This window comes from Triturus cristatus, chromosome 3_1 (genome assembly GCF_964204655.1).
Source record: "Triturus cristatus chromosome 3_1, aTriCri1.1, whole genome shotgun sequence".
NCBI classification, from domain to species: Eukaryota; Metazoa; Chordata; class Amphibia; order Caudata; family Salamandridae; genus Triturus; species Triturus cristatus.
In genome coordinates this window covers 353,983,042-354,005,354 of record NC_140583.1, presented here as the reverse complement: position 1 = coordinate 354,005,354, position 22,313 = coordinate 353,983,042, and the positions used below count along the sequence as shown (strand labels likewise).

Genomic DNA, 22,313 nt, shown 5'->3' with positions numbered 1-22,313 from the left:
AAAAAAAAAAAAAATTATGGAGGGGGCTGCATAGCCCCCCTCCTGTGCCACCTATGGCCCCCGGGACCCCATCCCCCGGGGCCATTTAAAAAAAATAAAATTGGGGAGGGGGCCGCATGGCCCCCTCCCGGGCCACTTATGGCCCCGGGGACCCCATCCCCTGGGGACTGACCTCCGTTGGGGGCTGTGGGGGTGTCCCCAATCCCCCCACGGCCCCGCCGGCTCCCCGCGTCCTGCGGGAGCCGGCATTGTTTTTCCACATGGGGTGCTGCTAACATGCTGCTCCCCGTGTGGAAAAGATATCGTCTTTGGTATTTAGAAGAGAGAGCAGGTTTCCCACCCAGCCATAGCAAACAGCAGAGTCCCGGGGGTGGGCGCCCACGCTTCGTTTTTTTTTCGTTACTGGGATGCGCGGACCCTATGCGCATCCCGCGATTTAAAAAAAAAAAAAATAATTTTGGGGGGCCTTGGGGGTCCTTGTGGGACCCCCTGAGCCGGCCTAGGGGGTCAGGGTGTTTCTACCCTGCCCCCTTGTTGCGTTTTGCGTCTTTGTTTTTGTGCTTTCTTGTGCCTCGGTTCGCAGTGGCGCGAGGCATTCCCTTGCAGTCCCTCTGCAGCGGTGTTTGCACAGCAAACGGAGAGCAAATAACGAGCAGCAGATGGACTTCTGGGCACCTGTACCTTCTCGCGGCAGCACAGTGCTGACATTTGAATTATAATCGTACTAAATTAAGCTTGATGAAATCTTTATTATTATAGATAAGCAGTGAATGGGTCAATTTTGAATTGAAAGTAATTTTTTCATCTCCTCCATGAGCGCCTACGACGCAGCCCCCATTTGGTGTCATCATTGAGAGCTTCCTTAAGTAAGCCAGTACACCCAAAAAGGCTTTTTTTGTAAAAAAAATAAAATAAATAAGGGGCAGAAGACATTTATTAATATTTATTAATATCTTGCAGACAGCGGGTGGAAGTAGTACATTGGCTGTGCTGTTTATTTGTTGCCCAGGTGATAACCAGTGGCACCGGTCCGCAGTGGTTGTTGTTGGGCACTGGCTCCCTCTAGTGGGTCCAGCAAGGCTCTAAGCAGGACTTCTGCGTCCTGGGAACAGTTCCAAGGGTGGTACTGAGGTCAACTTTACAGGCAGTGACAGGGTTCGTGCAGCTCAAGCGCATCGGCTGTGTGCAAGGCAGCAGCAACGGGTGAGTAGATGAAGGAGGAAGGACATGCAGTTGTGCTTTTTGGGCAGTGAGAGGCAACGTGAGAAGTTCTGGTGCTGTCTTCCTCCGAGCTCAAGGAAAGCCTAATAGTGCTCGGATCATAGCAGAAGAAAACAAAAACGAAAGGGGTGGAATCCTGATTGTAATCTCTGCCACTTGTAATTACTCAGGGCCGAATTCCAGTTGCCCACTACTCTGCTCTAGATGGAGAGGACACTAGCCTTAAACAAACCAGACTCCGAGGCCAGACCCCTCCACAGTGAGGTATCGCTTGATTCTTATGACCCAGCGATCAAGTGACCCATGTCTGGGAACACCTAATGCACTCAAGGAGTCAAAGCGGAAAACAAAAAGCATTGGCATAGCCAATAGATCTAGCCTTTGGGACCTTATAAGTGTTTAGCAATTCAACAGTTGATGTTGTTGCACCAAGGATATTGTGCTGCATAACTAAATACTTATAAGGTCCCAAAAGCGAGACCTATTGGCTATGCCAATGCTTGTTATACACAGTTTAAAAGATGCATTTTATCATTCTGAGTTCAGGCATACTAAACTCGAATTTCTACCTAGTTAACTGAGTCAGTTAAGATTATAAAATGTAATAATCAAACTGCCCATTCTGGCCAATGGGGAACAGGTAGACTTGCAATAGTGAAAAGCGAAAATGGCTGTGATTCACTATTAGGACATGCCACAATATCAGGGCATGTCCTACCTTATACTTACAATGCACCCTGCCCTTGGGCCTACCATAGGGGTGTCTGATATGAAGAAAAGGGAAGGTTTAGGGACCGGCAAGTGGGTACACTTGCCCAGTCAACATGGCAGTACCAGACTGCAACACAGGCTCTGCAATGGCAGACCTGAGACACACTTTTACAGGCTGCTTCTGTGGGTGGCACAACCAGTGCTGCAAGCCCACCAGCAGCATTTGGTTTACAAGCCCTGGGCACACTCAGTGCACTGTACTAGGGTCTGACAAGTAAACCAAACCAGCCAATCATGGAATCACTAATCCATACATCAATTTACCATAGGGAGCATATGCACTTTAGCACTGATCAGCAGTGGTAAAGTGCCCAGAGTCATAAAACAGCCGACAGGTCAGAAACAATACAGGAGGAAGGCAAAAAGTTCATGGATGACCCTGCAAAAAGGGCCAAGTCCAACAATGATTAAAAGTAACAACGTCATCCAAGGGATAGATTCTCGACAGTGGGCTGTCTGTCAGAGTCGGGGAGTAGTCCCTCTTCGAGGAATGGGTGGAAGAGGGTGAACTTGTTGGAGACCGGACTTCTCCTTTGCTCTCGAGATCTGGATCTTCTTCTTGAAGAGCGAGCAGGAGTATGCGTGCGATCTCTACCCCCTCGATGGAGTAGTAGGAGAGAGATACGCATCTTGCACAAGACGGGTTGGAGGAGACCTGTGCAAAGGGCTGGAATAATCCTGAACACCTCTCGATTGGGCAGTGTCAGCATCTGGGAGAGAGGTTTACTGATAGAGATTTGTGTCTCTCTTCCCGCACAGGAGCCTCATGTGAACGTGAGCTATGTGCAGAAAGAGATTTCCGTTTCTCTGTTCTTGCAGGATCCTCAGCTGGACGGGGTCGTACAGGTGAAGACGCCTGGCAATGTGACGTCGAAATGACACCAGTGATCTCGAGGAAGAGAAAGAAGAACTTATTAAAAACGGGCGGTGAGATTCTGCCCTCGATGTCGGTGATGGCGACGGAGAAAAACTCACTGAGCGTGAGCCTGCAGCAGATTTGTGCTCAGACGTCAGACGTCCGAGTTTGGACGCCGACTGAGTCCCTTGTCTCGACAATGAAAGTCGCTGTCTCAACGTCGACCGTGTTCGTGATGCCATCGACGGAGTCTTCTGCCTCGACATCGACCGTCTTGTCATCGGAGAAGTCTTCTGCCTCGATGACGAGCGTCTCTGCGATGACGTCGACGGAGACCTCTGCCTTGACGTTGAACGCCTGTTCGCCAAAGACTGGTGTCTCGAAGTCGATATTCTCTGGGATGAAGCCGACGGAGTCCTCTGCTTCGACGCCGGAGACGCCGTTTTATACCTCGATGTCGATGATCTATGTGCAGATGTTGACGGAGACTTGTGCCTCGACGTCGACCACTCAAGGATGTGCGGTGACGGAGTGTTCTGCCTCGACGTTGAACGGTTGGCCAATACCGACGGAGATCTGTTCCTAGACGATGAGCGTCGCCTGGTTGACGTCAAAGGACGGTCTTTTACCTGACTTGACGTTGAAGCCGCCATCTTCGGTCTTGGAGTTGAACGATGCGAGTGCACCACTGAAGACTTCGATGACGACATCTGCTTCTTCACCGGCGGTAGGTTCAACGCCAATCCCGAACACGAAGGTGAACAGATTGGTATCTTGCTTCTCAACGTCGATTGTGAACTTTTTCTCTTCTGCCTCTCAGGAGTCCTACCTCTTTCAGAGAGTCCATATAAACGAATTCTCTCTCTATCCTTGACAGTTCTTCTGGACAATTTTTTACAATGTGGACAGTTCTCTGGAGAGTGAGAGTCAGGGAGGCAGAGGATATACACAGAATGGGTGTCAGACTTGGCCCTCTTCTTGCCACAGGAGGGACAAGGATCAAAAAGTGTAGGCATTCTGACAGAAATAAAACCACTTTCAGCCAAAAAACTGGTTACACTTCAAAGACAAAAAGATGTTGAGTGAAAGATAGAAAACCTTTTTTGATTTCAAATTATCTTTATTGAAATTTTATGCAAAAGCAGAACAGGAGCTGGTAACATGGTCGAGAGCCGCAATGTACATGAAATGGTGTTTCAACTGATCCATAAACAAATGCCAGCAATAGACGTACATCTTAACAGTGAAGTAACCCCTTACTCACCAGCTCAAGAAAGGAAGGAAGGAAAGAGTGAATAAAGGAAAATAAGAGGAAAGGAAAGCCGGAAGGGGAAGAGGAGAGAGAGAAGAGATTGTCTAGCGCCTCGAGCCCCATACTTAAAATAGCATAGTACAACAAATATCCGGCCAGGACAATTTCCGTAAATGTGAAGCCCACATAGGAATTATCATTCAAAATAATGAAATCATGGCGGCTTATGAGAAGCAAAATATTCGTCCAGGGTAGACCATATACTCCTCGTGGAGGTTTTCCAAGGTGAATGTTGCAAGACAATGTTATCTGCCCCCCTGAGGTGTATGACCCAGTTCATCCAGCAATTGTAGGAGGCCTTGCTAGTATCCTTCCAATTGGCGAGTACCATTTTAACTGCAGAAATCAACAGTAGATCAAGGAGAGCTCGGTCCCCCTCCGACTGCAAATCCTCCTGTAAAAAAGCAGTTACCACGGACGGTAGGGTCCTGGGGAGTACACAGTTAAACAGATTATTCAAAAATAAGTAGACCCTATCCCAGAAGGGTTTCACTGCAGAACAGTGTAAAATAAGGTGAGCCATATCTCCTCTGCCTTGATTACAATTCCAACACATGTCATCTTCCCGGATCCCCACGGAAAACAGCCCAGCCGGTGTCCAAAAGGCCTTGTGTAATAGCCAGAATTTCGTTTGAGATAGAACTGGGGAAATCTTATTGCGTGTAACCGACCTCCATAACGGGGACCACGAATCTTCGGTTAGCTGATTAGCCGAAAGCAAGTTCCAGTAATCGACTACCTTAGAATTAAGCTTGGAGGATTTTGGACGCAAAAGTTGGTAAATCTGGGAGACCTGATGGCCGAGCCTATTAAGTTTTGATGCAAATGTGGGTAACGATGGGGAACTAGGGGACATTCTGGATTTCGCAATGGCAGCCCTCACTTTCAGGAAATTATAAAATTCAATATCAGCTAAGTGGAATCTAGATTGAAGTTCCTTGAACGTCAATGGGTATGCATTATTTTCCAATTGATGGGGAAAAAAAATACCTTTTTTGCACCAGGAGTCAAGGAATAATGGTTTACCATTATAAAGGAACTTGGAGTTTAGCCAAAGCGATTCCATATTGGAGCCCTTCATACTGACATCCATGGACCTATCTATTTTTAAGAGAGCTAATTTAGTGTTCTTAAAGATGGACCTAGAGTGGGTGGCGACAAGACGGTTAGCCGTGAGAATCGACAGGTGCTGTATATTATTGAGGAGGGCCCCTTCCACTTCCAGCCACACTGCTATATAGTTATCAGGAGGAGAAACCCAAAGTAGGCCTTGCTTCGCCAAAAAGGCGTATTGGTAGAGACGAAAGTCAGCCAAGTTAACGCCTCCCAGGGTCTTGTCAAGCCTCAATTTTCGAATGCTAATCCTGGCTTTTTTACCGCGCCAAAGGAAGGATGTTAAAAGAGTATCTAATTTATGGTGAAAGGAGTCAGTTAATATAAGTGGAATCATACTTATGAGATAATTAACTAAAGGAGTAACCATCATCTTGATAGTCTCAATTCTCCCCCACCACGTGATGAATTTTGGGGACCAGGCATCCAAAAGTTTCTTAATTTTCTGTAGGAGTACCTTTTCATTTTGATACAGGGTGTCTATAATGTTATTCCCAAATTCAATCCCTAAGTATTTAATGAAACCCGACTGCCATGTTAACCCAGCGTCCCCCAACATTTCGCTAGTGCAAAACACGTTTAATGGTTTAACTTCCGATTTGTCTCTATTGAGTTTATACCCGGAGTGTAAAGAATATAATGCAATCGTTTCCATTAGGGCTGTAATGGAGGAATCCGGACGTTCTGTAACTATCAAAATATCATCCGCATAAGCGGCCAATTTGACTCGTACGCCATTGATATCAATTCCTGTAATATCTGTGTTGAGCTTGATGGCCTGAAGAAGAGGTTCCAATGCCAAGAGGAAAAGTGATGGAGATAGAGGGCATCCCTGTCTGGTACCCTGATAGAGAGGGAAGGCCTCCGAAAGTGACCCATTGACAGCTATACGGCCAGTCGGTTTTAGGTAAAGTGACATAAACATTTTAATAAAGTCATTACCCAAACTAAAGAAATGCAGGCAACGTTCCAAGAACGCCCAAGAGACTCTGTCGAAGGCCTTCTCAGCGTCTAACGTAATGGCAACAGAGGGTTCAGATTTAGTTGCAGCATTTTCCAATAGATGGCATAACAGACGTGTGTTATCATTGGATAACCGGTTCCGGAGGAACCCCACCTGGGAATTGCTTATCAATTTATGAAGGACCAAATTTAGCCTGACCGCAAGAATTTTGGCGTATATTTTGCAATCGACATTTATAAGCGAAATAGGCCTATAATTTTTTGGATATACAGGGTCTTTCCCCTCCTTGGCAATAACAACAATGTTAGCTTTGGTCATAGAATCAGGCGTGTGTCCTGTGGCGGCAATATGGTTAAAAACCTGTTTCATAGCAGGACCTAATTGGATTAAAAAGGATTTATAGAAGGATGCCGTGAAGCCATCTGGCCCTGGCGCTTTATTTTCTTTCAAGGACCTGACCGTCTTTTCTATTTCCGAGGTATTGATTTCCATACCTAACATGGCAGAGTCTTCTTCTGAGAGTTGTGGCAGATTAAGATCACGGAGGAAAGCAGTGCACTTCTCACTGTCAAAAGTCTGATTATTTGAATACAGGCCCTGATAAAATAGTTTAAAAGTATTGAGAATGCCATTGTGTGTCGTATGGGTTTGGTTATTAGCATCCTTGATTGAAGAGATGACATGTTGATTTTGTCTATGTTTAAGATATGAAGCTAAAAGTTTCCCTGCCTTGTTGGCCTCACATAAATTCAGCGCTTTAAATTTATTAATCCACACCCCTGCGCATTCACTTAATATCCTATTGTACTCATATTTCTTCTGTGTTAAAGTCAGTAATAGAGTAGAATCGTTTAAGGAGGCAATGTGGGCAGTCTCTAAATCTCTAATTTCTCGTTCTAGCTGAAGTAGTCCTTGGTTCAGGCGTTTATTTATTTTTGTTTTTATAGCAATGACTAGCCCCCTTACAGTGGCCTTCAATGCATCCCAGTGTGTATTTATATTAGTATCAGAAACCTTGTTATGACCAAGATATTCTGAAATGGCCTCCGCAATTTTCTTTTGATCCTCAGGGTCTGATAAGACATCCTTGTTAAACCGCCATCGTTTGGGAGTTTGTTCCTTGTGACTTCCCGTTAATTTAAGAGAGATGCAAGAGTGATCAGAAATCAACCTTGGGGCTATATCAGAGGACTCAATGAGGCTGGTGTATGCCCCAGAGACAAGGATATAATCAATCCTAGTGTACGAGTTGTGAGGGGCCGAATAGAAAGTATAATCCCTTGTGTCTGGGTGCTGGAGTCTCCAGGGATCTTTGAGATTAAATTTAGAACAAATAGTTGTGAGCACAGCGTGTGAGCTCGTAGGTTGATAGTGGCAGTTGGACTGCCTGTCAATTATCGGGTCCAGGGGAAGGTTGAAGTCACCTGCCAGTACTATAAGATCCTCCTGAGGAATACTATCTAACCTGTCGGAAACGCTGGACCAAAAGGAGGGGTCATCCGTGTTAGGACCATAAATATTGACCACATGTAATAAATCTTCGCCTCTCCTCAAGTGAGTGATAAAAAAACGACCTTCATGGTCGTGTGTAGAGGATTCTAGCGTGATGTTAGCAGATCTCGAAATCAAGGTTATGACCCCTCGTTTCTTCTTATCTGCTGGAGAGCATGCCAATTGCGAAATCCAGTTACATTTAATGAGGTTATTGTCCACCTCGGAGAACTTTGTCTCTTGTAACAGCACAATGTCACTTTTAGTCTTGGCTAAATACTCTAAGACCTTACGTCTTTTCACAGGGTGATTAAGACCTTTAACATTTAGAGACACTATCTTCAAATCGCTCGAAAGGGCACATTGTTTGATAGTGGCCATTAAGAACGGTTTCAAATGGTGAACTCAATAAGTGTGGATCTTGACATAGGAACAAATGCGAATATTTTAAATACCACATAGCAGGGCTCATATGATAGTCAACAAAATCATACATCTGCAACAGCATTATAACCATATGGGATATAGGGCACCAGACATGTCTAGTGAGTAGGAGACGCCAGGAAAAGAGAAGAATGAAGGTGAAGGAGAGAAAGAAAGAAAAGAAAAGAAAGAAAAGTAGATGGAGATCAGCTGAGGAATCAACTATGAAAACAGTGAAAACTTAATGAAAACGTGGACGCTCTCAACCCAATCACCCCCCTTCCCCTCCCTCCCCACCCCTACCGCAATACTTAGCATGTGGGAGGTGCGACGACAGAAGTGTCCACCCGCACTCGAGGAAACATCATGGTCAGATCATATACATACCTTCCCAATACCCAACTATCAACCAACCTTCGGCTAAAAATGCAAGCCTAAATAGAAACAAATACCGTCACATCCAAGTACCATCCCAACCAATAAAGGATTTGTACAAAACATCAAATTACATATGATTCGATACAATGCACCGGAACTTCTGAAGAAGACAATGTTAAGAGGAGCAAAGGAATCAGTGCATGCACTACACCGGACCTGGTGAGGACTTCCTCTTACTGGCAGGGAGCTGTGATGAGTCCATGTCCTGAGTAGGAGGGCCTTCTAGATAATTCGCAAGGTCTCTGGGATCGTTGAAAAAGAGGTGTTTTCCCCCATCAGTGATCTTAAACCTAGTAGGACCGACAAAGGAGAACAGGATACCCTTAATCCTCAACTTGTCCCTTAGATTTAGGAAACCCCTACGTATATCAACAGTAGGCTTCAAAAAATCTTGGGTAAAAATAATTTTGTGACCCTTCCAGGTGAGTTGATGGTTTTTCCGGGCATAGCTAAGTATTGCTTCCACCTGTCGAAATTGCAGAGGCTTACAGATGATTGGGCGGACCCCCTGCCGTGGTGAGGATTTAAATGAAGGGATTCTGTGTGCTCTGTCCAATTCAAACGGCTGATCAAACGATATGCCAGTAAACTTAGGAATACAATCCTCTAGAAAAGGCTAAACAAGAGCCTGGAGCCTCCTCCGACCCCTCCGGAACACCAAGGATTCGGATGTTGCTTCTACGATTGCGGTCTTCCAACTCAGCGGTCTGTCTCAAGAGCATAGATGACATATTCTTCAGAGAATTTGCTTCATTGCATGACTTGGTTACAATGTCCTCAACATCACTGGTCCTCTGTTCAGCTACAGAAAGTCTGTTATTCACAGTATTCATATCTGTTCTAATGGCCGTTATCTCCAGCTGTATAGTTTCTGTGGTTTGTTTGGTTGATTTGGCCAACTCATGGACATCAGCCAGCTTTTTAAGGATTAGGTCCAATGTATTGTTGATATCTGGTTTCACTTTGACGGGTGAGTCTGACTGTGAGGGTTCACCTTTATTTCTCTTGTGCAGCAACTTAGATTCACGGTCAGACATTTTGAAGGATTTTTAGGTTGTGGTAACAGTTGAATAATTAGTTGGTTGTTTGCTTGGTTAGTGAAAGTGTCTAGTGACTCCCAAAATCGCCGTGCTAGGAGAAAAAGAATGACTCAAAAGGACCCCTATAAAGATAGTAGCGGCTCTCTGTAGTAATGCATGGACATTATGTGGGTGTTTATGAAGATCCAGTGGGCCAGTTGGCCACAACACTTGCAGATTGCCTTCAAATTACCCAGGTGTGGTAGGATTAGCCGCCAGAAGGCAGTGTGGCAGTAAGTCGCAGAGAAAAGGTAGTGGTCCTAGTAGGTGGCCAGTGGTATCGGGTAGTATAGCAGCGTGCATAGATACGCCCGGCGAAGAGACCCAACCTATCTCCAGTTTGGTGAGCAAGTCAAACCCTCCGCAATTCGTCCATAGAGAGCACAGAGCATGGCTTGATAGAGCTTGGTGTGCAGCTCCTTCCCTCCGCGATTCGCCACAAATAGAATGCACAAGAGCCTCAGAGGTCAAAGACAGGATCCCAGCAGAGAGGAGAAAACAGGAGTGCCCAGGCCGCTATCTGTTGGAAGACACGAGCCATGCTTAAATGAAGTGGCATTCAGGTGCTTGAATAATGCTGTAAGGGAACATCCATTGATTCTCAAGCAGACCCATGGCATGCACTGGACTCGCGCTGGTCACTCGGAGGTAACGACAGCTTTGGATGACTGAGTTTAATGAACGCTAGTGTAGCGTGGAGCCCCTCCGCATCGCCGCCATCTTGAGGTCAGGCATGCCGATGTATTAACAAACAGCTCGCCGAAGTAACAGAAGGTGCTGAAAATACTTTGACATCAGAGCACCATCAGCGCGAGTGAGTAGTTCTGATCGACAGACAGTTATGTACCTGCCGTGGGACATCGGATCAGCCGGACGGGAACATCTCGTTCAGACCTTCAGGTAGGCGCCATTTTGTTTCCCTTCGCAGCGCGTCGCGAAGCAAAACCCTCTGAAAAGTCGACTATTCAGCCTCCGCCGTCAGGTATAGAGGGCTCCTCAAACGCCAGACACCTTACAAGGCTATGCCAGCGCTACCTGATGCGCGATCAGTCGGTCACAGGGCTCGGGAAGGGCAGCGTTTCCCCCGGTCCGACGGAGTGACTAATTCAGGCGGCCATCTCCACTGCCGTCCAAGCCACGCCCCTCCGAAAGATAGAAAACCTTAAAAAGTTTAGATAATTTTGACAAAAAGGTCAAAAATGACAGACCTGTGAAATCCAGGGTCCTGACTGAAGGTGTCGGAAAGAACAACTGACCTAACTATCTCCCCTGAAGCATGATGGGAAGCTGGGGTCATGGCTGCCTTAAAGGCACGGTGCCAGTTTTTGTACAATTGCTTTCATTTTCTAGGCTACTGGCTTACAATGCAGCCTGTAGGCTAACAATGATTGCTCTTTTTGCAGTTTTCACTAGTTGTACCCATTAAAAAAGAGTTCAAGTGATACTTGCCCTTCTGTGGTTGATATATTCATTATGTGTTTCCAGAAGTATTAATTTTATTATTGCATTGTTTAGCCTCCTATATGGGGCTGCATTGTTATGAGAAAAAATGATATATGTACATATATATATAGAGCTGTACATATATGTTTTTCATATATAATTTTTATTATTTCCGGGGTCCACGCACATGGGCAGGAATATTCAGTGCTTATGACTATTGATGAGGGTCCCCTGGAAGAAAACCTCTATGACTCCTCCCCTCCATTTCACCAATGTTCAGGGCTTAGGAGGGTCTCATTTCTACTTCAATTAAGATACGATTACAACAGACTGCTGCTAATCCCTTTGTGCCCTCTCCTCCAGATTGTACTTCTTTAAAGAAACCTTGTTCTCTAGCACATGCTTCAATTTTAGTGGCAGAAACTCTTGGCCTGCTGAAAAAAGGGGCCACCGTGCCCTTGAAATTAAGGGGTATGAGATGTTACTACCTTTACTTATTGGTCTTCAAGAAGGATGGAAGTCCAACACTCACCTTTGAGTTTTGGCTCCTAAATCGGCTAATCAAGCAGGACATGTACACTATGCTGTACTACAGCCAGGTTGTGATGGACATTAAGGCAGCAGATTGGTTGAAGTCTGCTAACCTCCAGAATGCCTATTTTCATTTGCTAATCCTTCCAATTCACAAGCTTTACCTGAGGTTCACTGTTGAGTATCAGTTTGCAGTTCTGAGTTACATGTCTAGGACTTCTTCCTCCAGGATTTGCACTAGTTAATGTGGTCCTACAAACTGTTGGTGGATTGTACCTTTGGCCCTCCACAATTGCAGACTAACATACTTATGGTACCTCCTCACTGGGCTGGGGCGCTCACCTGGGTCCCACGTGGGTCCCTGCTGTGCTAGCATTGTGAGTGCTACGCAAACAAATGATGGACGGAATGCTGAATAAATCATACATTCACCCCCGGTCAAGAGATCTGGGTTAAATCCATCGTTCTTTTGCTCACCATGCCACACCCCAGTTGAGACCCAGCCATATGCAAATCAGTCTTGACCCTGTGCCTCATGGGAACAGTACAGACCGAACTGCCAAGCCAGGTCCTCCCTGGACCAGAAAGAAGCATCCTGGGATCGGTTTCTGGGTATTACCCTTCATCAGCCAGGCTAGCTTGAATCCGGTGGCACAGTGAGCAAGGGACCCACGTCTGGGAATACCCATCATCTCCTTGTGTTTGCTTTGTTTGCCCTAAGTTGGCAGGGTATGCCCAGACGTGGGTCCCTTGCTCACTTTGCCACTGGATTCAAGCTAGCCTGGCAGATGAGGGCTGTTAGCCCGAAACTGGTCTCAGGATGCTTGTTTCCGGTCCAGGAAAGACATGGCTTGGCCGTTCGGTCTGGAATGTTTCCATGAGGCACAGGGTCAAGACTGTTTGCATATAGCTGTGTCTGAGCTGGGGTGGCAAAGTGAGCTAAAAAATGATGATGGATTCAACCCAGATCTGTGACTGGGGGTGAGCGTTTGAAAAGTTTCAGTACTCCGTCCATCATCTCCTTGTGTTTGCTTTATTCGCCCCAAGTTGGCAGGGTATACCCAGACGTGTGTCCCTTGCTCACGTTGCCACTGGATTCAAGCTAGTCTGGCTGATGAGGGCTGTTAGCCCAAAACCGGTCCCAGGATGCTCGTTTCCGGGCCAGGGAAGACATGGCTTGGCAGTTCGGTCTGGACTGTTCCCATGAGGCACAGGGTCAAGACTGATTTGCATATAGCTGTGTATGAACTGGGGTGGCAAAGTGAGCTATAGAACGATGATGGATTCAACCCAGATCTGTGACTGGGGGTGAGCGTTTGAAAAGTTTCAGTACTCCGTCCATCATCTCCTTGTGTTTGCTTTGTGCTAACATTGTAGGCACTGGTAATAGAAGCTGTGGTTACTGTTGTGGCTGCAGATGTTGTCCCTACTGTACTTTGCCCTGGTAGCAGAAGTGTTCACTGCTCTGCTCCATGACTTGGTGGCAGCTGTGGTTCCTTACGATGTGGCAGCTGTGGTGAGGGGGCAGAGGGAAAGCTATCATTAAACCTGTTTTTGTTCACATGAGGTCTTGGAGACAGTTAAAGTTGTGGCTAGGTAGTCCCAAAAATGCCTCTGTCCCTGAGCAACATCATAAAATTACTGCCCAATCAAATGGATCTCTCCTGTAAAGGAGCTAATCAAGATTCCAAAGCCACCACTGTATGTCACCATTAATCATTAAAAAAACAATATTGGCCTGAATGCCTGGTTCCTCCAGGACAAAGATTTTCGGAAAACAGTGGGAGACGAGCTTGCCGATTATTATCGTCATAATGTTGGTTCTGTCTCCTCCTCGGCCATCCTTTGGGAGGCCGGCAAGGCGACTATTAGGGGGGCTGCCCAGGGGCACATACAGCAGCAACGCACGACACAGCTCCAGCAACTCACGGCCTGCGAGGCACAAGCCTTGGAACTTGAACGGGACCAGGAGGCATTGAGTGATGCCGCGCGTGCGCGGCGGCTGGCCTTTCGGCGGGAGGAGATACGTATGCACTCTATGGAGTGCGGCCAAGACTCTTTGGCGCTCCTCGGTGGCCCGGGTGTACGGATGGGCGGGATAAGAACGGTACGCTCCTCCACCGGCTGGCCACCTACCCTCGCGCAAACCAGATTATTCCTGCCATTGTGGATTCCACTGGCGTGACTCACACAACCTCTGTCGCAGTGGCACAGACCTTTGCAGACTATTATTCCCACCTATACCGGGCTCGGGCGCCGGGGATCTCCCTTGCGGAGATGATGGGGACGAGCGGGGCTGTTCTTGGGCAATTGAGAGGGGAGGCTAGTGAGACATTAGATCTGCCCATCACGCTCCAGGAAATCGATGAAGCAATTAGTCACTTGGCTTCCGGGAAGACCCCAGGGCCGGATGGCTTCCCGCAGGAATATTATGCCCACTACCGTGAAACCCTTGCCCCGAGGCTTCTGGATCTCTATGCTTAAGTGGTGGAGAAGGGCTCATTCCCACCTGAGATGGACACGGCTACGATAGTAGTCCTTCCAAAAACACAACCCCCGTCGCAGTCTTGTTCAGATTATCGGCCTATATCTCTCATTAACACCGAGCTTAAGATATACGCTACCATCCTGGCGCAACGGCTTCGCCCGTATCTTGTCTCACTGGTCCACCCGGACCAATGTGGATTTATGCCGGCTCGAGGGACTAGGCACTGCTTGCGGTGCCTACATCTGTCCCTGGCCCACCAGGAGTGCCTATTTCCTTATCTGGCCCTACTACTGGTTGACTTTGAAAAGGCCTTTGATTCGGTGGGGTGGGTTTACCTCGGAGAGGTCTTGGAGCACATGAGTTTTGGCATCCAGTTTCGTGCTATGATCTGGGTCCTGTATGCGGATCCACGAGCCCGAGTGCTGGTGAATGGAGCTCTCTCTCGCACGTTTTCCATAGGGCGGGGAACACGACAGGGCTGCCCGCTCTCACCCCTCCTCTTCGCGCTGGCGATGGAGCCCCTGGCCGCTCTGGTCCGATCGGACCCAGTTTTCCGCGGATGGGACTGGCCGGGTATGGTCCCTGATAAGATTGCCCTATACGCGGACGACGTCCTTCTCTATCTCTCAGACCCGGCTGTTTCGGGCCCTCGTGTTCGCCAGATTCTTTGCCATTTCGGGCAGGCATCGGGTCTCCGCCTAAACCCCAAAAAATCTGTCCTGGTCCGGTTGCACCCGTCTAGGGAGTGCTTCGATTGGCAGTCGGATATTCCCCTCCAGAGACTCTCCTTTAAATATTTGGGGATCTGGATCACCCTTCTTCCGGTGCTTTGCTGGGCCCTCAACGTGGCCCCTGTGGTAAACACGACCAGATCGGACATGATGAAGTGGCAATCGCTCCCATTGAATCCATTGGGGAGGATCGCACTCTACAAGATGATGATCCTCCCTAAGTTCCTATACATGCTACAGAATTCGCCCTGCTCCTTCCCCCGCTCCTGGTTCCGGGAGATAGACAAGGTAGCGACTAAGTTTCTCTGGGGTGGCGGTAGGCCCCGTCTGGCCCTGGACCTTTGTCGGATTCCTTCATACGATGGAGGCCTGAGCATGACTAACCTCTATTTGTATTATCTTGCAACTCGGCTTCTGGTGGTCCATGATAGGTTCTCGGGTGGGTGGGATGATCCGGCTTATAGGCTTGAGGTACAGCGCGTGGGGTTCTCCTCCATTCAAAACATGCTCTACGGGGCGGTGATCCCCCTGTCGCTCCCGGACGTTATGCGGGCCCCCTTCTTGGCATAGCGTGCTGCTCTACGGCATATCCGCTGGACAAGGACATTGACCCTGGTCACACCACTTTGGCATGGGACTTGGCTGCGGGAGGTAGCGGGGTTGGAGGGGTTTCGAGCATGGGACCTTCTGGGGATCTCTCACTTAGGTGATCGGTGGCGGGGTGGCTGCATGTGTTCCTTTCAGGAGCTTCAGGGCCGATTTTCATTGCACCCTTCGCAATTCTATAAATACCTCCAGCTGCGCCACGCGGTCCAAACTCACATCCCTCTGGAATCACGGATTCCTGACCACAGCCCGCCTGAGGCCCAGGTGATGCTGGGGTGCCTTGGGAGGGGAGGAATTTCCCGTATCTATTGTTCCCTGGTTAACAACACCTCGGTAGACTGGGAAGGGCTGAAGCAGCGATGGGAGACCTGGGTGGGTCCATTGGATGAAGCTGATTGGAGAGACGCCCTTATGGCCCCCAGGACGATTACCACTTCGGCTAGATTGAGGCTCATCCAGTTTTATTATCTGCATGCCGCATATCTGACCCCGGAGCGCCTCTACCGTGCAGGTCTTTCCCCGGAGGCTTCATGCGCCCGCTGTGGGGTAGGCCCGGCGGACTTCTTCCACATGGTTTGGAATTGCCCGTGCTTGGGGAGCTACTGGGGGGAGATTGAGCTTGAATTAACGGAGGTCCTGGGGTGGGAGGTCCCCCATGACCCCAAAATGGCTTTGTTGGGGATAACGGATGGTTTGGACGGATCCCGCAATGGAAAATATTTCCTAACTACTGCTCTGGTAGTGGCTAAAAGAGATATTGCTGCCGCCTGGAAGCAGGTCGATCCACCCAATTGTGCTAAATGGAGGAGGGTCGTGGACTGGTGTGCCGCACAAGAACGGACATTATATGTTGCACGGGGATGCCCCAAAAAGTTTCGCAGAGTATGGGGAAATGGTTAGGGGGCTTATTCTAGGGGGGGGGGGGGAGCACGGGCGAGGGGTGCGGGAGGCCAAGGGAGGGGATGGAGGATTTCGCTACTGCCTGGCATTGAGCCCATGATACGTCATTTTGATGCCAGTTCAACTGGTCTGTTGTATGTACCTTTTAAGTATGTTCTTCTACAAGAAAATAAAAATTTGATTATCAAAAAAAACAAAACAATATTGGTGTAATATTTCTTACGGTGTTTCTTTCACAGGCATTAATATACCATCACCAAAGGATTTTTCTTTCAAAATAACTGGCTATGCTAGAATTTTAGCTTTGTCTTAAGAAATGTTTTAATTCCCACCATACCTAGCATCCACAAGACCTCAAGAGGACTCCATAAGGCATGTATCAGAAGTATCATCAGAAGCCAACATAAGCATGAAAGAGAAAACCTGAATCTATGTCTGCTAAAGCTATGCACAAAGTGTACGCAATACTTTTCCTGTCAAAATCCACCAAACTTCAACTCTCTCCACATCAGGAAAAAACTCAAGACTTTCTTCAAACAATATGTTACTGCTGTGTAACACTCACCACGACATTACAAAAGAGCATAACCATGTAAGTCGTAACTAATGCAAAACAAAGACACTGTTTTTCTCAGGATTACTACCCACAAATCATCAATGACTTGTTTCAAATATCAACCACCAAAGCAACATAAGCTTTTATCTTACTGAATACACATATCAAAGGCTGGTTTAGATAAGTATTTACCCATATAGATCAGTCCATTCATCCAATACAAACAAAAAATTACCTTTTCTGTGCATTTCAAATGTTGATGCAAATTGAGAGCCAGACGGTCCCACCATCGTCCTCTACTATCTGGACAGTAAACTGTCTGAGATAAAAGACTTTCAAGTTCATCCACAGCCTCCTAGAGAAAATACATAGCTTAAATCAACAATGTTAAACGCTCCCGTTTTTCAGACATTTAAATGTGGGATTGTATTTCCAGGTAGTGAATGACAATTTACATTACAGCAGAGAAGCATCTCAAGATTTCATTGCACATACTCTTGGAATTAATGCAATGAGCTGCTTGGTAAAGAAGCACTCTTTGCATCGAAAAGTATGTCTTGGTTGACTTATAAAACTGGAACAGAAGTTACTTCTCAACTCGGTTACTGAGGAATTTAAAAATGGTTTCTGACTTTTAAAAGGAAAAATAAGTTGTATTTACAGGTTTACAATACACGTACGATGGAGGGTACATGCAAAATGTCTACCACATGCAATATTCAGACTTTCTTCAAAGCAGCAACAATAACTTAACACAGCTGTTCTGCCACCATCAATAAGTAAGTAACACCAAAGGTCCATTGCAGGAGATACTTGGAACTGATGGAATGGCCTTAAATCTTACAGCTCATACTGGAGCAGCTATTGTTATTGAGCACCACAGTAATCTGATATCTGGGCAGGTCCAAGGGGACCTTGGCTTTAGGACAAATACCGTGACTAAGACCTGCAGGAGACTGGAAGCAACAAACAAGTGTTTGGGAGTGAGGGGGAGTAAGTGGGAAATGCAACTATCCAGGAGTTAAAGTGGGGTAACAGAATTCTAGAACTCACGGAGGGAATAAACAAATGCACTCTTGTGGCTCAAATTATGCTCCTTAAAAGTGGAAGATGTAGCATGGTGCTGCCTTTTCGGAAAAAGATCCATGAGATCTGCCATTTTAGTTTATTAGGACTAGGATTCTAGGGTCTGCGAGCAGCCATAAAAACAAAATGTGTGGTTAAGGATATCAGAATGCTTAAAGTCTAGCAGATAAAATTAGGTATGGTGCACCTAGTGGAAATCTGCACAGGGAGCAGGGAAAACCAGTCTCTCAGTGTAAAATGTGTACTTCGTAAACATTTGTAGGGAGCGGAGGGCTCCTACAACGGTACGAATAATCTTTGAAATAACCATGTGTAGTGAGATCTGAATCCCGCCCACCCCAATCAAAGCCCAGATTTGGGCATGCCACTGAAGATCCAGTAAGAAAGCACCAACCATGCCTCTCTGGGTCTGTGCTGATTACTGCAAGAACCTATCTTTGATAGGGGTCCTCCTTTACAAAGACACCAGATAAGAGATAGGGATGCAAATTACAGACTTCAGGGTGGCCTATAATAAGTATCGCCTGGGAAAACTACTTTACCCCAACGCATAATCTTTGACAGGAGGCATTCCAAGACAACCTATAATTATTTTAATTTGCATAAATAATGCACCCATTTAAATGGGTGCACTAGAGACCAAAATACTGTATTGAATGCAATGAAGTTTCTCTTGATTTGAACAAGCCATGAAAGCTCAGGGCTGCTGCCTAACAAAGCTGGTGAAAAAACATGTGTAAATTGAATCACGTTTGGGTTCTATATAATAAAGTTGACTTTTAAAATGTCAGCTACTTTAGAGCTGACCGGAATGTGTGAAGGCAATAATGGTGACCTATAACGTCTCAAAAAATGTTGTCTTTAAAAGTCGGTTTAATTACATGAATTATTTTAAATTTCCTAACTATACCTTAATAACCCCATAGTGCACCTTAAAACTTTTCCTCCATGAACTACACCTCAATGGTCCCTTTCCTGAACCTAAAAAACCTCTTACTAACCCTAAAAGCCCCTAACTACCTACCCCTTAATGCTATCAATCTCTGAGCCCTACCAAACTCTATACTACCCTTAATGCTATCAATCTCTGAACCCTAAACCTTCCTCAATACCCATTTATGTACCCTTCCCAGAAACCCAAAATCCCTTTGTTGCACTGCAACACACACTCCAATTAACCCTAAACACCCCATACCATCCCTTAAAACTAACCTTCCTTGAATCCTAAACTCTCCTTAAAATGCCTTCACTTTACCCTTCCCTGAACCTAACAACCACTTACTTCCCCTTACTGTTACCATTCCCTGAACCCTAACAAAATCTAAAACCACTTACTATCACTTAACGCTGCCCTTACCTGAATCTAAAAACACTTGACTGCAATTTCCCTTATAGTTACCCTTCTCTCAATACTAAAACCTGCTTGCTACTGTTTAATGCCACCCATTCCTGAATACTAAAAGCCCCAAATTAACCCTTGAGGCTGCAAATCCCACGTGTTAGTCCCAAGCCCCTTCCTAACCTCTTTGTAGATGGTCCTCTGAACTTTATCAGCAGGATGCCTCTTGCCCCTGTTCACATAACATTCACCTTTGGCCTACAAGGCACAGCATTTTTCAATATTTTCAAGCTACAGATTTGGTTTCAATCCATTTTTCCAGTAGACAATATTTCTGACAAGTTCTTTTCAGTCTTTTGATCCACAATAGCTTTACTGCAAACCCAATTTTAAGCTCTATTTGGCTATATCTTTCTATTTCCAGCTGCAGACTGAATGAAATACACATTTCTGGAGAGTTGCACTTTACAGTTGATTCTATCCAAACATAAATTTCACATCAGAAAGAACTATTTGGAGCATTGAGAGGGTGCATGTAAGATGGGCTGTGTGAGGAGGCCAACGGGGATGTGTTACTTTATGGAGTTTATCAGAACTCTGCCCTGGTCAGGGTACATTTTTTCAGTAGTTATGTACAGATTACTATTGCTATAATGTACTACAGAAATTACCATGCATTACGTCAGAATCCACAGTGCTAAGCTCCATCATTTGTATTGCTCCCAGGTGGAGGGGCACACTATTGTAGACAACCCCAAGTGCACCAGTATGGGACCAGTCCCCCTGGTGTACGCCCTCATCTTGTTGGTTACAGATGTACCCTGCATCTCTGCCTCTCCTCCTGGCACTTCCCCACTCCTCTTTCTAAACGCGGGCAGAGAAGATGTTCACACAGCATCAGAGCATGTGGCTGCTGACTCACTGATATGGCCATCAGAAATTCTCTCCCATGCTCGCTCCCACTCTGATCTGTTTCAGGGAGTCCCAATTCAGAACAATCAGATCATCTATTGCTCCAGGTAACGACAGTTCCGAGGGCCGCTTAGTCATGGCTTCCAGAGTGGACTAATAATCAGGGCATGGAGCATCTCAAAGTCCAATCTACATCGTCACCACCTTCCGGTAGGGACACTTTCAAATACTTGCCACCCTACTTTGTCCACTAGAAGACCTTAGAGGTCACTTAATATATAAAAGTATGTTTGTTTCCTGTCAAAAAAGCTTATTCTATCAGTTTGCCTGCAGGTTTACAAGCTGCAGCTGTCAAGATACACATGTAGGCCTGAATCTATCATTTCCTTGTTAGCCTACAGTTTGGCACAATATGTGATTCAAACCACAAGTGACATTCAACTTCTATGTCATTTGCGTATTTCCTGACCCATATACTGGAGCGTTAATGCAAAAATAAATCTGTCAATCGCGAAACTTGTCAATGTTACCATTCTTTTAGCTCATACATTGAGCATTGGTCAGCAGTGCTCCAATGGGCAGAGTGCAAAAACACACATTACCAGCTGGATAAAAAAAGGGGGGTGACCAGGCAAAAAGGCATTTTCTAACTGATATTCATTGTCAGTTTTACAAAATAAAATTGAAATGATACTTTAATAACAAAATTGATGACAGACATGTTGATACTTATTGAATCCATAGGCCATCATCATTTTACCTACCTAGAAAATAAGCAGGCCCAGAGGTCATGGTTTTCAAAGAAGCTGTTTTCAAAGATGCAGGTGATTTGAAAATAACATCACACCCTCTGAGGGTCAAACCTTAAATTGTTAATGTGTTAAAATCTTTAAAAACAAATCTTGATATAATAATGAAGCCAGCCTTTAAAGGTAGAGGCACAGTGTTAGACTTGGCATCTTTTGGCATGTTTCCACTGAATTTTTGCTTTCTGACTTCCCGGTTTTCACTCTGTTTTTGCTGGCGTAGTGTTTCTGCGCACTTTTCTCACTGCTGATCAGTGGTAAAGTACAAGTGCTCCTGTGGTAAATTGTGTTATGGATTGGTGTTTCCATGATTGGATATTTGATTTACTTGTTAGTCCCTAGTAAAGTGCACTGAGTGCGCCAGGGCCTGGAAATCAAATGCTACTAGTGGGCCTGCAGCACTGATTGTGCCACCCACGTGAGTAGCCCTGAAAAGGTAACTCAGACCCGCCATTGCGGAGTCTGCGTGTAGTTTGTTACTGCCATGTCGACTTGGCCAGTGTACACACTTGCCTGTCGCTCACCTTCCCTTTTCTTACCTGTCAGCCACCCCTAAGGTAGGGTCAAGGTACCCCTGTGGACCGGGTGTAGTGTATGTGGAAAGGTAGGACATGCCCTGGTGTGTGTGGCATATCCTGATAGCGAATTACGGCCAATTTCGTTTATCGCTAGTGCAAGGCTACCTGTTCCCCATAGGACAGAATGGGGAGCTTGTTTATAACATCTTATAAACATAAAGGGCCCAGGGGAATTAGGTAGGAAAATAAAGTTTAGTATGCCTGAACTCAGAATCTAAAGATGCATCTTTTAGTGAAGGTGATTTTTACACACTGTGTTTGAAAATACCACTTTTAGAAAGTAGGTATTTTCTTGCTCTGTCATCCCGTGTGCCTCTGCTGGAATGTGAATTGCCTATCTGGGTTTTGGATGACAGAAGGCTGGGGAGCAGGAGTGGCTCCAGATAGTCTATGTGGGTCAGGAAAGGGCTGACTAGACCTGGGCTGCAATTGGGGAAGTGGGGAGGAGATTTCCTTGCACCTCAAAGGGCATGGTCTGCCTCTCATCACCTCTCCACCTCCTGCCAGGAAGTCACACCAGAGAAGGCAGGGTACAGACACTCTCTGTCTAAGAGATCAAAATATTTTGACATATAAATATTGGGGCCCATACCCCTGAACTTTAGAACTCTTTTGGACCAAGTAACTGCCAAGAAGAAGAGCTGGAGAAGCTGTGAGGAGGAACTACCA

At 46.2% G+C, this 22,313-nt stretch overlaps 1 protein-coding gene across 4 annotated transcripts in view; it reads right to left on the bottom strand.

Annotated features, from left to right (window-relative positions):
• FAN1 (FANCD2 and FANCI associated nuclease 1) overlaps positions 1-22,313 on the bottom strand; it is a 208,452-nt gene that overhangs the window by 85,595 nt on the left and 100,544 nt on the right. For 2 of the 4 annotated variants that reach the window (XM_085644089.1, XM_085644091.1), the window contains one exon: positions 17,159-17,278. The exons of the other annotated variants lie outside the window; for them this stretch is intronic. In XM_085644089.1, coding sequence (XP_085500215.1) covers positions 17,159-17,278 — 120 coding nt within the window. The remainder of the gene's footprint in view (positions 1-17,158; positions 17,279-22,313) is intronic. 4 annotated transcript variants of the gene reach the window in all.